The sequence below is a fragment of the Urocitellus parryii genome, unplaced genomic scaffold, assembly GCF_045843805.1.
Source record: "Urocitellus parryii isolate mUroPar1 unplaced genomic scaffold, mUroPar1.hap1 Scaffold_70, whole genome shotgun sequence".
Taxonomy (NCBI): domain Eukaryota; kingdom Metazoa; phylum Chordata; class Mammalia; order Rodentia; family Sciuridae; genus Urocitellus; species Urocitellus parryii.
Window position 1 is genome coordinate 260770 of NW_027554136.1, and position 18378 is coordinate 279147.

Here is an 18378-nt window from a genome sequence, read left to right on the forward strand (position 1 = left end):
GTATTTTGTATTTTATTTAGAGACAGGGTTTCTCTGAGTTGCTTAGCTTCTCACTTTTTGCTGAGACTGGCTTTGAACTCTCGATCCTCCTATTTTAGCCTCCCCAGCCACTGGGATTACAGGCATGCACCACCACACCCTGCACTAGTCTTTATTTTAAGACAGGGTCTTGCTAAGTTGATCTTTTGTGATCCTCCTGTCTCAGCACCCTGAGTCGCTGGAATTGCAGGCATGTGAGCTTATAGTCAATTGATTTTTGAAAGGGTGCTTAAAACAATTAAGGGGCAGAGAAGAGTGTTTTTAACAAATGTTGTGGAGACAACTAGATATCCACATTTAGAATAATGAAGTTGAATGTCTACCTCACACTATATACAAAAATTAATAGTGGTAATAATTTTTATCTAATAGATCAAAGACGTCAGTGTGAGAATTAAACTATAAAATATTTAGATAAAATCATAGTGGTAATTTTCATAAACTTTGATTAGTCAATAGTTTCTTGGATTTGACACCAGAAGTGTACCACCACACCTGACAAGAAACATCATTATTTCAAAACTAAAAAGAAATGAAGTTCTGGGGCTGGGGCTGTGGCTCAGTGGTAGAACGCTCGCCTCACATATGCGAGACCCTGGGTTCTATCCTCAGTACCACATAAAAATAAATAAGTGAAATAAAGGTATTGTGTCCAACTACAACTAAAAAATAAATATTAAAATAGAAATGAAGTTCTCATGCAACAACATGAGAAACTTGAAAACATCATGATAAACAATGGATTCAGGATTAGAACAGTCTGCCACTGGGTTCTAGACACTTCTACCCACAGATTCAGGATTAGAACAGACTGCTACTGGATTCTAAATACAACTACCCTATTTTGCTTAGTTTTCACATTGTCACCTCATTGCTCAGGAGTGTCTTGATCACTTTTTTTTTTTTTGTTTAGAGCATGTTGCTCAGTTTTCCTTCGCTGTAATCTGTAGCTCTCCGCATTGTGCCAACAGAATCAGCAAAGTGCAAAGGAAAGCTGTCAGTGCCATCCACAGCCTGCTAAGTTCACATGACCTGGACCCACGGTGTGTCAAACCTGAAATGAAGGTCAAAATCGCTGCCCTTTACCTACCTTTGGTTGGCATCATTTTGGATGCTTTGCCACAGCTCTACGACTTCACAGGTAAGGACCCCTTGTGTTTCCTTCCTGGACTGATGAAGGGCCCTGCCAAATGCCCACTCCCCACCCAGAATAAGTCTCTGTTGTTAGCTCTAGTGCTGGTACTCTTATATGAGTGAGGCTTTGCAGCTGTGGCCTCCAAACCTTCTTAACTCAGGTCCCTATTAGTTTAAAAAAAAAGACACATAACCATATGTATGTTTTGTTCAGAAAGTACTTGTCCATTCATTCATGTACTCCTTGATCTGCTAGTGTATGATGAACTCTATAACTACACAGCACAAAGCATGATATATAATAACAGAACTATTGCCTTTGGAGATCACTGCTGTAATGCCTTGTATGAATTAGAGAACATAATTTTTTGGTTTTGATAATGTTACCAGGTCTTACATACTTTCTATGTGCTATTTACTTCATTATTTGTTTAAAAACCCAGTTGCCTTAAAACACAACAGTGAATTGTTATTTCTAAAATTTGAGTCTGCTTTTAGAATTTAGCAAAAGAAATGTTGTCTACTCTTAAATTTCTCTGAAAAACTGAACATCCAAATTGCTGTGGTGTTGACAGGTCCAATTGGTTTTTAGTGAACCAGTTGATGTCAGGTGCTTTAACATACTTTTCCAAAAATCAAAGGAATGGTCTCTGTGACTGGTAGCGTTCTTTAAAAGCAGCCTTTTAAATGGTTGGCCCCTTTTCATTTGTGCACATCTAGTCCTATGTGTAAATATGGATATGTCAATATTATATAGGGGCAATAAGTTAACATTCACTGCAAACACTTGAAATTTAATGAATTATTGCTGAATTTATGAAAATAACATTATTCGGGTACTTTTGGATATCTTTGAGATCTATTATAGGATACTTGCTTCATTATATAATCATAGATTCTTTTCAATCATTTAAAATAAGTTAAAAAATTATGTTGCAGAAAGCAATTATGAAAGCTTTTATTTTTGCAATTTGAAAAAATCGTTTCCAGCCTATTCTTGTGCTCAGCAACATTTTTTCTGCTTTTTGCTACATTTGGTAACATTATTAATAAAATAATAAATAATTTAAACATCAAGTTTAAAATGACTGCTGATTTTAGTGACTAGGAAGGTCCCAGTCACTGACTGGACATTGGGTGATATCACAGGGAATGCCATCTTTGGCTTGACATCTCCTGTGATATTTTGACTGCAGCTGTTAGTGGGAAAAGCTGAACCAGTGGATCTGATGAAGAACAAGACGGGCCCAGTGCAATTAACCAGAATGTCGCCCTGGCCAAGCAGGGAGTCATTTTAATCTGAAGACAAGTGGAACAATGCTATCTTCCTTGGTATGTAGTGCACATTTCTCTGGCTTAATTTTTGCTTGTGTCTTCTCCCCGCTTCAGATGAGGGAGCCCAGCTTACAGCTAGCAGTGATGGTTACTCTGTGCTGAAAGCAATCACAGTGAGGTTGGCTCTAGGAAAACAGATCAGAGAAGGTTCCTACAACAGTGAGAGACCTTCAGCTCAGATCTAGGCAGCCCCAATGGCCTGAGTTCAAGTTTCAGGAAACTTGGAAAGAGGTGAACTTGGGAACTCTGAGATCTTTACAAAAAAGATCAAACCAAGGCTTTCTTATGTTGGTGTCCTGGGCTGTGCTTAGTTATACTGAGTCTGCCTCCAAAAAAAGATTGAAGTGGCCAGAAGCTTGGAATATATGCTTCTCAGGCAAAAGACTTCAGCTTTCCTGGGTCCCACATATTCCCTGTGAAGGTAAATCTAAGGATTCCATTACTTCTTGTCAATACACCAAGGGTAATTCAAGTTGAAGTAACTTCATCATCTCTCTATTTCCATCCAAAACTAACATTTCCTTCACATAATTCACAAATACCTCATTGCAATTTCACCACTACATTCGACTGGATATTAGCTACGCCACATAAACCAAGGGTGCAGCAGCATATTGTTGTTGACTTGATGAGTAACAGAAAGTGTGCTTAGCACTGGAAAATGAACACTTGTGGCCAGAGTAGAATAATAAATGGTTTGAGCATCCACACCCCACCCACTGCGAAAAAGGAATTACTGTTAAATTCATATTACAGAAGACTCCACTAATTTATGGATTTGACTAATTTATCAGGCAGTTCGTGACCCTCATGTTATATTTCAGACTATGTAACAAAGAAGCTAAAATCTTAAACAGTTATTCATGGTGCCTAGCCAAACTAGTTCTCTTCTGTAAGTCCAACCTTATGTCTGTCTGGCTTCAAGAAGTAATATTCAAAGATCTTAGCAGCAAGAAAACCCCTTTGGGGGCTGAGGTTGTGGCTCAGCAGTAGAGTGCTCACCTAGCACATGCAAGACACTGGGTTCGATCCTCAAAAAACAACCTAACAGAAGCAATGAACAAATTCTATTTACACCTAACTTAATCTTCCTTATCATAATTTAAAGACACAATAATTCCAAAGGAACTACTACTTCTTTAAATTTATTCTTCTTGGCTTTGTTCCAGGTAATACCTCTCTTGGGGATCAGCTGAACTTTTGTAATAGGGACTAAAAAGCTGTTATGGCTTAAACGCACTAATTTCACCAAAGCCTGCAGAAGTCCAGGGAGGTAACTAAAAGCAGAATAAAATCTCAGCATCTTTGCCTTGGTTTTGTATCTGTCTCCTTTCTGCCTCAAACTTTGGGTCAGATTCTGGCTCAGCTGTGTATGCAGACATGGTAAACATTTGAGGAGTGTCCATCTGACACTGGTAATCCTCCCCGTTCAAGGCTAAAGACATCAAGATAGGAGGAACTAAGATATTTTCAAGATTCTCGAAACAGTGGGCCTTGCAGGAAGACCATCCAATGGTGATGAGAATGCCCCCCATCCTCAGCAGGAGGAATAATCTAATGATGTGAACTGAGGCTGCCTTCCAGAACCAGAAGCAATCATCTCAGAATGAGACCTGAGGTGCCCCTTCTAGTGTTAATGGGTTCCCCGGGGCCAGTGGACCTTCCCTGAACTAGACCTGGCACAACTATCAACCAGACCACAGGTTGACTGAGACTGGTTTACTATGCAGATTTGTATTCCCTCCACTTTAGTTTCTTCCCCTATTTAATCCTAAAACTCTGGTCAGTGTCCAGGAAGACAGGGCTGAGGACATTTACAGGCTTGCCTTCTCATTATAGCTATATTAAGTAACGTTCTTTCCTGCTTTCCAACATCATTTTTCCCATTGATTTTTGGAGCAAGTGGCTACAGCTGGTCTATTTTGACTCCCCAGAGTCAGGCCCTCCTCTGGCCTAGGACTTTAGTAGCCCTTGGGCTGCTATCTTGGCCTTTTTTGCCTTCAAAATCTATTCTGATGATTTAACATTTGTAAAGTTGCATAGTTAACTTTCTCCTCCTCCTCCTCTTCCTCCTCCTCCTCATCCTCCTCCTCCTCCTTCTTCCCCCACTTCTTCTTCTTTATCTTCAACCTTGATATTTCAAGTGTGCTCTATAGATCAGCAGCAGCAGCTGCAGCTGGGAGCTTCTTGGAAATGCACACCTGCTTCCCATTACCATTTCCCATATGAAGGCTACACCAGGCTGAGAGCTGCTTCCAGGCAGGGATGACTGAATAGGTAAATTTTAGAATAAGGATGAAGAGTATAAGGCAGATGTGATCCTAGTTTTCTCTGTTGCAACCTAAGGTAAATGAACATGGCATTTTTTTCTTCTTCTTCTTGATCCCAGACTTTGCCTGCATCAAATTCTCAACCCAGTATTTCAAGAATCCCCTAATATTGATTAGATTAAATCTGTTCATTATAGCTTATCTAAGTCATTGAATCACAGGCTGTCAATTTTGTTTGGTCTTAGAGAAATCAAAGACAGGTTATTTTATAAATAACAGCTTATAGGGTATTGAAATGTAAATTCATAGTAAGTTTGGTAAAATGAGCCACAAGGGCTACATATAGATGAACAGAAGAGCTACATATAGATAGTAAGTGAAGGAGGATTACTCATTCCCAGAACTAGAAAGAAGATTTTGTACAAAATTCCTACAGAAAAAAAAAGATTTTATTTTTTCTTAAAGAGAGAATCAGAATGTCAGAGATTTCAGGGATGAAAGAAACTATTCAACTTCCACCTTTTAAAATTGTAAAAAGAAAAGAGAAAGAGAAGGAGGGAGAAGAGGGAGGGAGAAGGGGAGAGACCAAAGGTACTTATTTGTCTTGTTAATAGTTGGTAATTGATATTATATTACATTGATGAGAATTTTTTTTTAAACTTAATTGAGAGTAATAAAAAATGGCAAATTTTACAGTAAATGCTATCAATACAACTATAAACTCATATCAGGGTTTTAATCAGGTTGATTCATGTTCCAGGTGTGTTCTGCTTTTACAATTTGTGGTAAAGGACAGATGTTAAGTGGTAGAGAATTCTAATTGTTTCTTTCTGTCTTCCAGTGCAATCAGCACCTAATATCAATACATTATGATAAGATAGACTTAATTACTTCTGAGAAGATGAGAAATTGAATAATATGTATCATACTTATTAATTACAAAATTTAATTTTCTACAGAAAATAGATAACTTTTCTTGCAAATAAATGAAGAGATTGATTTTTCTCACGATGGAGTTGCCTATTCCCTAGGCTTTTCAAAGAGAAAAGTTTTTCCTACTTCAAACACCTAATGTTTAGGGGCTGGGTTTTTGTCTCAGTGGTAGAGTGCTTGGCTAGTCCATCTGAGGCACTGGGTTTGATTCTCAGCACCACATTAAATAAATAAATAAATAAATAAATAAATAAAGATATTTTAAAAATAAATACCCAATGTCTAGAACAGGTTTGGAACCTATTGTGGCAAGTATATTACTTAAAGTTAAGTTCCAAAAAAACCTAGCTATTTCAAGTGCAAAGTGATTTAATACAGGAAAGTAAGTGTAAAGGGGAGAAAAAAGATTTTCCTCACCCCTCTTAGAGACTCTTGCTGGATTTGAAAGGAAAGCTGACAAAGACAGATGAACGTGAAAAAAGCAAACTAATTTAAGTTCTATGTGACATAAGGAATTTCATAAAGAAATGAAAAAAAACCTAAAGAAAATAATAAACTTATATAATTCCTATACAAGGTTTGAGGAAGTATATAATGTGGAGAAGTATTACTCTGTTAAAAAGTATGGGGGGAAAAAAGGAAAGAGTAAAACTGAGGGGGACTTATCAAGGTGTTTTTGTTCAGATTCATCTCTGTGACCCTGTGTCTTCAGAAATAATGATACTCCTTTCCTGAGTGGGGGGAGAACCTCTAGAAACAGTATCTGATGACCTGCTTTACAGCAAAGTCAGAAAATATTTCCTAGGTGTTATGGTCAGCAACAGGGGGAAAAAAAAGTGAGAGGTAAGTGAGAGTGTCCTTCCTGCTTCTGTTGTTTCCTGAAATGCCAAGGTGCTGCATTTTGAGTCAGGATGGCCTAACTCCATCAGATACTAACAAAGAACTGGAAAAGATGAGGGGGAAGTCAAGATTTCAAATTTTCATGTTTTCATTTACATTGCTATAATGCAGAGTTCTGGAAGGTACTACTGACCCTTCAGAGATCAGGAAGCTTCACGAAACACTGCTACTCAGCAGAATGGTCCAGCAGACCCAAAGCTGGTGGCTGGCAGTGAGGTGCATCAGTGGAGGCCACATAGTGAAAGTTCACATTTCTGAAGCCTATTTTCACTGCTAGAGGCCAAATGGCCTTTACCAGTTTTATACCTTCCAAATTTCTTGCCAGTCCAGCTCATTGGCAGAAATAAATTCCATACAGAATCTCAGCTGCTATGATAATAGTTTGAACAACAATGATCTGTGTTCACAAATCAATAAAGTATTTTCCTGTCTTCCAATTCTTAAAAGCACAAGAAAAGATAAGAGTGAGTACCAAGCAGCGTAGAGAAGGAAAATACCATTTTTTTCTCCACCCTTGTAAGTTCTCTCATGGGGCTTCCATTAGAGAATAAAATGGGACCCCCCTCACACACAGAGAAGCTTATTAACATGCATTATGTATGTGTGTGTGTATGTATATATATATATATATATATATATATATATATATATATATATATCACCCAGGGAAATGGGTATATATCAAAGAAGTGGCTTAGAAACCTGCCTTAAGTAGCACCTTTTGTTACATCATGATACCAAACTATGAAGAGGCAAGTTATAGGGAGATGATCAGGAAAAGCAGAATAAACAAGAGTAAGTAATGTTTGTTATTCAGGTTCAAATTAGTGCTTTCTCCTTCAATGTCCCTAGTAATTTAGTCAGCCTTCTCTTCCTGATACAGAGGAAGAGGTACACACACAAGTGGAAATTTCCTCTATAGAAGTAAATTTCCCTTAAAAAAGGTAACTTACGCTGTTTTCAGAGCTTTTCTGTGTGTGTCTGCTATTTCTCAAAATAATCAGCTCCAAGTCATTCCTATGCCAAAGAGCCATATTGAAGGTAGGATATTTTGGTCTCCTACTGTCCTATATTGGAGTAGCATAATTATCTTCTATAGCAGAAATAGGCAATAATCACAACGTAAGGGGAAAAATCAAGGATTTGCAGGAAGACAAATGGTACATAAAGTTGTCCCTCAGTATCCACAGGGAATTGGTTCTAGAGACCCAGGGATATCAAAATTCACAAAGGCTGGAGTCCCTCAATACAAAATGGTGTTGTATGTGCACATAACCTGTGCACATCCTCCTGAATACTTTAAATCACTTCTAGCCACTTATAATTCCTAAAATAATATAAAAAATTCTTATACAAAATGTTGTTATACTGTATTATTTAGGAATAATGCCAAGCGGAAGATCTGTAAGTGTTCAGTATAGATGTAGCTTCTTCCCCCAAATATTTTCAATCAGCAATTGGTTGAATTGACAAGGAGAGATGACTTGATATCTGATGTGAGAGAAACTCCAGACTTTTACATGATTACTTAATTTAGTATTTCTAGCTACTTGAAAATTATTATCCCTACTTACACTAAAGCTTAGAGGATGTAGGTAATTTGTTCAACTCCATATAACTAGAAGTATTTGAACCCTGTTCTCTCTGAATCTAAGACATTTTCTTTATTCACTATATGGTGCTGAACTCAATGAATTCCTCAGTAAGTAATGACCCAGATGCCTATTTAAATTAATATCTATTTCCAAATTCTCACAGTGATATTTTTCAATATGTCATTTGAATTCCATTTCTTTCACAGTCAACAAGTCACGTGTAGTTAAATAGTTCTCACTAAAGATGTAAATATATTATATTTGTACATCTCTATAGCTATGAGGACTTTTGTAATTTGTAATTACAAATATTGAAAAATATAAGTTATGCCTAGTTTCAACTTGAAACAAATGCAAAGTTTTCCAAAAACATTATCATTACTTTATCTTATTTTCATTCAATTTGCATTCTTGAGAGGAAGAGGGGAAAGGGGCATGCCATGTGGCCTAACCCTCTGGCATCTACTTAACCAATTCCATGATCATTGTAAGTTACTTTTACAAATCATGATGAATCATAAAGTGTGTTACATAACCTCAAAATTAAAAAAAAAATTCTGGATATACCGATATCTATCATGTAATGATGATAAAACTGCTGAGATAGAATATTGAGGGATACTTATTTCTGACTGTGTATTCACAGATTATAATTTGGTGCATCAATTCTTTTTGTGGTTTAACAAATATTTATTCTGTTGTGCTTACTGTTTGTAATATACAGCATAGATAGAATTACAAGCTCTGTCCCTAACCCTTAAATGTTACCTTCAGACTGATTGACTCCTAAAACTCTGTCCCCTAAACTCAATTGAAATTATTGCAACAAAGCTTCTGTCCTGATCTAATTTGGAGAAAAAAAGTTGGACGGAACCTGATCAAACAATGAGAGGTGAGCAAAATAGAATATCCACTCTTTTCAGTAGGTGAACTGTTTTTTTCCCACCACTGATATGGATAGCTTTCTGTAGAAATCCTAACTACATGCATATAAACAGGCATTTCCATATGTGTATTTGGAATATCTACACATGTACATGTCCCTACCATCGATGTCCTGTCTCATCAGTACCAAATGCACAGAAAAAAAAAAGTGCACCATAAGGAGAACAGCTGGGAGTCATTTCTCATAATTATAGCCAGGATTAAGGGGGAGAAACACCCGGCAGGTGGAGTGTTCCCTCTGACAAAATTGTACAGAAATCTGGAAAGGGAAATATTGTTTAAAACATGGATCTTAAAATAAATCATGATTATAACTTCCTCTAGTCTTGGTGTTCTTTTCTTTTTTTCTTTTTTAAACTCGATTCTTATTGTTGAAAAATGGAATATTTGGCATGATAAAATAATAAGCAGAAATTAAGTTGTGATGAGACTTAGAGGATTCCATAATGAACATGGTTATATCCATTTTCTCCTCTGCCTGTGCAGCCTATTAACTGTCATGCCAACATTATTTTGTTGTGGTCGCTTTAAAGTGGAGATGTGGAAATGGGACTATGTGGAGAAAGAGAAATCCTGAGAACCATTTCAAGCCCATCTCTGTTTGGGAAATTTGCTTATTTTCTCTAGACCCAAATACTAAGATTGATGAACAAAGATCATCATTGTTCAAACTTATCATTGATCTTAATGATCACTGTAGGGGCAGAGCAGAGGGTAATCCCTTTCTTGTTCATAATAAAAGTTAGGGCCAACACCCCTATAACACAAGACAGGTGAGCAAGAGAACATCCTAATAAATTTGTTTGGTCATAGTTTTACACAACACAGGAGACTTCAAATTGAAGACCAATGGACCCAGGCTGAACTATCCATTTTTATGCTTAGATATGATGAAGGATGTACACCTGTGCAGACACATTGTTGGACAAAAAGCATCTGATCTAATAGAACAGATTGGAGGCTGATTAGTACCTAGAGAAGCCTGTCTGTGCAGATGCTTCTTGACCCATTGGTTGTAGGATTTCTTCCTTTTCAGATATGGAACAATGTTCTTTCTGGAATGGGGTTCTTATGACTTGTAACAAAATAAAGTAGGTTAGATTATTATTTATGTCTATCTCCTATACAGAAAGGTGGGGAAAAGTGAGAATAAAACATTTCAGTTTTTATGGCTGGTTTGGGGACAAGGATTCTGGTCTATGAACTGCCTAGGGGCAAGAAATATTCTAGTTTTTCTGGATTGCCTCAGGGGAGAATGAAGAAGAATAAGACACAGGAGGGTAGGAGAAGTTTAGAAACTCTGCTTCTGAGGCTGCATCTAGAGCCTCCCCATCAGTGTATCATTTTCTGAGCCCCAACATTAGCAGGGGACAGTAAGCAGAAACTTGAAAGTGGGCAAAGTAAACCTGCCCTCAGGATGCTTGTATTTCAGTATAATTAGAAAAATGGGAACAAAGCAACAGGGCAGAGAATAGATTCCTAGAGGAGAGAGACAGAAACCCACACTGTGACTTCCTAGAAGTGATGGAATAAGGCAGAAACTTTGAAAGACAGAGGGGAATTTTATGGACTAATTTGTGAATTCAGTTGGTTTGAGAGTGGAACAGAAGACATTTTTGATCTATGGTTAAAAAATAAACTGGATTCTCATGTTAAATAAAGGGAGTATATTCACTAAAATATTGAGGAGACAGGCAGTAGTTTGTATTTTCTTTTGCCAAGAGTCACTATATTATATTAGTCATCTACATTGCATTAAAAATATCCTAAAAGCTAGTGACTTAAAACAGTAGTCATTTATTACTTCACAATCTGGGTGGGTCAGGCATTTGAGGGCAGCAAATTTGGTGGTTATGAATGTGGGTATCTGTGAGGCTGCAGTTACCAAGCTTGATGGGACTGCAGGGTTCATTCCAAGAATACTCACTGATGTATTCCAAGAACACCTCTCCGTAAGTTGCTGCAGTGTCCTTATGAGATGGCAGTTAACTCCCTCCAGAACATGGAACCTAGGAAGAAAGAAGAAGAAAAGCAGAAGGTACAATGTCTATGAGGTAGCCTGAGAGGCAACATACTATCACTTCTGCCATATTCTATTAATCACCCCCATTCAACCCTGACAGCACAAGAAATTCCATGAAAATGTGAATAAGAGGAGGTGGGATCTTTTGGGACCATCTAAGAGGCTGGCTACCACAAATACCAATACAAGAAAACAATACTAAGAACTGAAGATGGATGTTTTGATTCTAAGTACACACATACATACACACACAGAAATGCACACAAGTCAGAGAGAAAGCGAGAATTTTACAGAGGATGTTTGTGGTCTGCATCTAGTTTTGATTCTGTACCTTTCTACATCAGGGAGAGCATTCATAGCCAGATTTTTATTTGATACATCTTTCCAAATAACCTACATCCTCTATCATTTTAAAGAGAAATGTGCACTTATGTAAAAAAAATCTGTACTGTTACTTGTGAGACAATTATTATTATTATAATTTTTGCTACTCCATGTGGTTGCCAGAGGTCTTATACCATACAAAGAGGAGACAGTTCTGCCATTTTCTTGCTTACTTATGCTTTCATGGCTAGCATTACCTTTAATCTACTACTTGTATTCAGAAGTCTTTCAAGCCACCTCTCTATTTTGTGAGAGCTAGTTAAACCTGATAACAAAAATCTATTAATTTATCTGATCTATTCAGATATTGATAATACCTTTCAATTCACTGAGAACAGATGTACAGAGACACACTGCTGACTGCTCTGGCCAGAGGGACTTCTACTCATCCCTAAGGTTCCTCACATCCTTCTTCTAAAACAGGACCCTAAATTATAAAGTGAGAGCACAACAATGTTGAGGTTCAACTCAAATTAAGATGGTTTTCTTTCCTTTTTGAAAAACATAATATGTTTAATATTTTCCCTGTACCTTCTCAAATCTATTTTATGACTGAAAAATTTCTCAAAACTTAATTTTGCTTTGTTGAACAAAGGACTAGGCACACAGCATTTCGATCAGGGATTTGCGAACTATGATCCAATTTCTTTCCTCCTTTCATAAAATAAGTTTTATTGTAACTCAGCCACACTCGTTTACATATTCCCTAGGACTACTTTTGTACTACAACCTCAGAGTTGAGTGGTTGTGACAGATTCTCTATGGCTTGCAAGGCCACATATTTACTAAGTAGCCCTTTAGAAAAAAATTGGTCAGCCCCAGTCCTGGGTGCTTTAAGTTATCCAGACTCAAGTAAATTTGAAAATAGTAAAATTTGGTGATTAAACACACAGACTTTGGCTAATCACAGGAAAGGACAGAAGGAAGGAGAAATGAAAGAAGGAAGAAAGGACATTAAAAATCCAGAGTATGACTTTTTGATTTATCAGAAACAATTTTATTAAGAAAGAAGTATTCCATATTCCCTTTAATTTTCATTACTTTAAAAAATCTGGTCTTTGAAGTACATCTTAGGGATTTGCTCTCAAGTCAAAGTAGAGAGATCTCAGGTTATTGATTATAGATTTTCCTATTATACTGGAAAAGGAGGAAAGTCTCAGCATATTTGACAAAAGAGATGATGGAAAAGAAGAGAGATGGAAGATGAAAGAATCCTAATATTTATTCCCTCTGAGAGCCAGTACCAAGAGACTAAAATCATTAAACCATTAAAATTGAAATCATTAAAACCTCCAACTACATATGAAAGCCCTCAAGATTTGAGTCTAAATATATATATATATATATATATATATATATATATATATATATATATATATATATATATATTTAGACTCAAAAGTGATGAGCCTTAAATTATTGAGATGAGTGATGCACTGGCAAAGGCTTGGAGAGAAAAGATGCTCTAAATGTGTGGGAACTTCCTTTGCACACCTATGACTTTCCATAAAACCCTGTTAAAACCTGTCCTACCCCTGAATATACCAAGAGCACAGGCCAGGATTAGACCAATCACAATGCAGGAGAAAACCATGAAACAGGACCATGGAAATTTAAGGCCCCTTTCTCTATTGCTGCTTGTATATAACTAATCACCATCTTGGAAAGATCAAGGGGAAGCGAGGAAAATCTCATAAACTAAGGTATGATGTGAAATAGTGTAATCATGAAAGCAAAGAAACAAAAACCAAACATTCTACTGAATTAAAGAGTCTAAATATTTTGTTTGTCAAAATACTGTTATTTCGGTTTATTTGCTTTTTCCATTATCCATTGGGATAGAGACAAGGGAGGAACATTAGATGTAAGAGAAAATCAAAAAGTACATTTATTTGCACATTTGGATATATCAAGTAAATTAGACCATCCAGTAAGATGAAGAGACATTTGAAAAAAATCCTTACTGTACTGTCTTAAAGGGAACTGAGCTCCACTTCACTGATGGCAATAATGGCATTTGTTTCACCAAGACAAGATGGACAGGAAAAAAAGAATGCTTAAATTTCCCTGATATTTCATAATTAATAGTTCCTCTGAAGTTTGGAGGGGAACAAGTTAAACCATAGACTAATGTCATATGGTTGCTCATGCACATTGCAGTGTATTCCAACAGATAATCCAAACTAGACCCAAACTATCTCACTCTATAGCCTATTATACCACATGGAAAAGGGAAGTCATTTAAATAAAAAGAGTACCTGATGAAAAAGATATAGTCATCATCCCACATCACCCCCTCCCAAAGAATATAGCATTGTCTTTAAAGATGAAAAGCAACATTTGACAGAATTATAGGAAGAGAAGGATGAATGCAAATATCCATGGTATAGAGTACATAAAGAAATAGAATATTTAAGAACACAGTGCATAGAGAAAATGGTATTTCCCAAGCACACATAATGTGACAGGTGCAACACAAATTCCCTCCACCTACATGTGCTAGTGCAATTCTTGGAAATATACAAAGCACATAGTATTATTTGCATTTCTCAAATAAATATGGTATGACTTAAAGAACTTAAGAATATAAATGAATTGCCCATGGTCAGACTCTTAATAAAGACTGGCCCAGGAGCTGTATAATTTCATGACGGTTGCTGTCTTTTGTGAGGAAGGTATTTAGTTATTCTTAAATTGAAATATATGTTATAATGCCTTGCATGAGAATTATATTACAAAGAACCTTCAAAAGAAGATAATGTTTTAAAGTGTAAAGAAAAGCACTTATTGATTTACCTTTTTAAAATAACTTACAAGTATATACCCTTGGGCATCAATCATCTGCTACAGTTCAGGTCACCCTGTCACCCTTGACCCTGCAAATTCCCTCTCCACTACTTTTAGAGTTTTCCCCTTTTCATCCTTTCTTTGTATTTGTTTTCTTCATATATTTTGTATAATATCTACAGTAATACATTTAAGATTTTAAAAATTATAATTACTTTTTCAGGTTCCCCAAAATTTCCTTTTGGTGTTTTGATTGGAATTACAGTCAATCTATAGATCAATTTAGTATACCTATGATTGAACTCTTTTTATTATTTTTATGTGTTTTTAAATGCATCTTCATAGAGATCTTGGTCTTTCTGGAGTTATTTCCTGCACAATTTGTTGATTGGATTTTTATTGTGATTGCATCCAATTTTCTAAAACCTAGTTGGTTATTTCTGGAGGAGAGGGATGGTTTTGAGCTTTATAACTTAATCTTTGGTCTTACAGAATTGCTGTCTCCTCTTATTTATTGTGAATATGTGTTAACTATTTTAAGTTTTCTCTGTAGTTTATTAAATGCATATTGCAATTTTATCCTTACATTTTTTTTCTTTCCCTTGCTGTTTTGAATACAGTGATCATGCTGAGATGCAGTGTCATGTTCTGAGTCATAAGGGGAATGCAATTCAAGTTTTATCTCTATTAAGTGAATGTTTTCTGTAAATTTTAGTGTTTAATCTTTATCAAGTTAAAAATTCTTCTTGTGTAGTTATCTTTCCCTGAGATTTATTAATCTGGAATATTTGTTAGATATTAGCAAATACTTTTGCTCTGTTTTGATGATCATATGAGTTTCTCCAGTTAAATTATTAATGTGATCATTTGCACTGATAGTACTTTATACTATTGGATTTTTAAAATTAAACCTTACTGATATGGTATTTATTATCATTTTAGTACAGTGTTCTAATGGATTTAATCATATTTAACATTCTGATAGGTATCAAGAACTGAGTGGCCTAAGATCTTTAGCCTACTTGCAAGCCAATAAGATGGTCTGCTACAACTTCAAGTATGCTGGCTGTTATGGTTTGGATATGAGCTGTCCCCACAAAAACCCAGCAGAAATTGATTCATTATTTTGTGTGTAAATAGAAATTAAACAGATCATCTAGTATGAATGCATTATTCCATTTGTATCTGGAAAGTCTTTGAACTCTCAGAACCAAGTAAAAGGAAAAAGATTTTGCTAAAACTGTGAATAGTATTGCTGGCCATTCCTGGATCCATTTTAAAAAGCAGTATTTCAATAATTTAATATTAAATGGTTATGGGTTTACTTCCTTACATATGTGGTTTGTTGGTTTGTATACTTATTGTTAACCTGTTTCTTTATTAGGTTACATGTGTCTTTAAAAGATGTCACTGTGAAAAATATGCACACTGCCATAATCGCTGTGGGAAATTTTCTAGCTGAAGTCAATATGCAATGCTTTGATCCCTGTTCTTTATTAAGCTATTCGATTTTATTTTTTAAATTTTTTTAAAGAGAGAGAGAGAGAGAGAGAGAGAGAGAGAGAGAGAGAGAGAGACAGAGACAGAGAGAATTTTAATATTTATTTTTTAGTTTTCGGTGGACACAACATCTTTGTTTATATGTGGTGCTGAGGATCAAACCTGGGCTGCACGTATGCCAGGCGAGCACGCTACACTTGAGCCATATTCCCAGCCCAAGCTATTCGATTTTAGAGGTCATTCTTCACTCTTGTGCAGAATCTTAAAGACTAACTACTATGAAGTAGGTGTTCAACAAATGTTTCCAATACATTCTAAATGCCATCAAAAGAATTGCCACTGGAAAACATTTCAAGTTATTTACAACACAGATAAAGAGAAATAGTACTAAGACCTGAGTACATGACAATAACCATTTTAAGTTTAAACTATTAAATCATATGGGTAGACGATTGAATATACTGGGAGGGACTAGGGTGAATTCATTAATGTGCTATTTTTATTTATATTATAATGTTATCAATAAATTTTAAATATTATCCCTTCCACTCCCTGGTTCAATTTCTCTCTCTCCCCCCTATAATTCCTCAAGGAGTACTTCATGGATTTTATGGGTATATTTTTCAGTCTGTATATCTGAAACTTTATTAACTCTGTAAGTTTATAAACCATGTCTATATGGTATAGCATGAGAGTAGATTTGAATTCCTATAAATGATATAAATAAGATAAAACTTCTGTGACTTTCTCTCTACCTTCAAATGTTTTTAATTTGTATCTTTGAAAAGCATACATCTTATGCCTTTAAGGATAATTAATTCCTTTCCCTGATGTACATACAGTGTTTCCTCACTTACCCATTCTCTTTCTAATTGGACATATTTGTTTTCTACATTCCATTCTGGCACATAACAATGCATTCAAGCACAACAACAAGAATGGGATCCTAATTAGAATGTTATACACCATATATGCATAATATGTCAAAATATACTGTACTGTCACGTATATATAAAAAGAACAAATTTAAAAATACTGCAGTCACACAGACTTTCATTTGTCTGCTTGAACACACCATGCAAGAGACTTCTAGGTTGTATAACTAGTAATAAAATCCTGTGGTTATATAGTATATAAATTTTTCTAGATATTGCCACAGTTATTTGACCAAATGAACACTTCTGCAGGTACTTCCTTCATCTTTACTGAGAGTTAATATTGTCAGATTTTAAATTTTTGTTAATAGAGTAGGTAAAAAATAATATCTCATCATTGTTAGTGATGACACTTTGAAAGTGGTATTATTTATTTTTTTCTTTTTTTATTTCTCTTCTTGCATTTTTGAAAAATAAACGTGTTTATTTTGAAAATTGAGTAATGAAATTAATATTTTCCATTTTTAATCCATTAATTTTAATTCAATAGTATTTATTTTAACATTGTGTTGATCACTCTGAATATAGTGATAAATCAATTTTTTGAAAACACAATTTTCACCACTGCAGAACTTGCAGGCAAATCAGGCAGACAGATATGTTAAAGAAAATAAAAACAAAACCTACATCATTGCAAAAATAAAGACTGGGAGCACAGAAGTACCAGAGAATCAGGAGTAAATAGTTCTAAGGGAAGTATTTCCAGATAATGTTTCTGGAGATGTGACAGATAAGCTCTTCTTAACTTTCTTTTGAGGATCTTTCCAGATTTATTTTATGATTTCATGATGCAATTTGGCAAGAAGATTGTCTAAGGCCTCCATTCAACAGGTTATTCTTGAGTACTCACTATGTGCCAGTGAGAATTAAATATTTTTCATAGCTTATCTTAGGTTAATCTTCATTATTGAACTATAATATTTGAATTATTAAATTACTTTTAAGGTAATAGAACTGGAAGAAACAAATTTAAATAATTTAAGTAAGGTCACACATATCTTTTATGCTAGCCCCAAAGTTTTTTTCTGATCTACTTATGCTATATTATCTGTATGTTTTGTTCTTTTCTCACTATTGTTTTTTGTGTCTATGGGATTGAAAGCAGTAGTTCTTTGGGGAGGAACAAAAGATTTTCAAATTTCTACATTTCCTGAACACAAAATTCTAAATGATCTCATAATTACTAGGAAAATATTTTGTTTAGTTTAAACCTACTGCTACAGACACTGACATGCTTTCAAATTAAGGAAAGTTATTGCATGTATGATAATGTTTGTTGTCAATTCATGGATCACATTCTTTTTTCCCCCAGAAAAAGCCAAAGCAATTGTGATTTCATAAAGAAAATAAAACAGAACTGACATTTGAATGTGGTCTATTACTATATGTCTACTTCCATGAAATCCAACTTACATATGATGAAATGGAAATAATGTAACACTGCATATTCATATCCTAGAATGGTATTTATTGGGACTTCTTTTTCACTTGTAATGTTCCACACATACAGTCTTACAATTTTTGCATTGAGCAAGCCCTGGAATAACTCAGGACTAGCACAGCAGGCACAGAATGAACAATTCATTGGGTAAGAGAGA

General features: G+C 35.4%; 1 protein-coding gene across 1 annotated transcript in view; it reads left to right on the forward strand.

Moving 5' to 3' along the window:
* The window catches only part of LOC144252939 (dedicator of cytokinesis protein 8-like), a 98314-nt gene extending 95704 nt beyond the window's left edge, over nucleotides 1-2610 (forward strand). The window contains 4 exon segments of the mRNA XM_077794960.1: nucleotides 1011-1180; nucleotides 2370-2461; nucleotides 2464-2505; nucleotides 2563-2610. Coding sequence (XP_077651086.1) covers nucleotides 1011-1180; nucleotides 2370-2461; nucleotides 2464-2505; nucleotides 2563-2610 — 352 coding nt within the window.
* Nucleotides 2611-18378: the final 15768 nt, after the last annotated feature.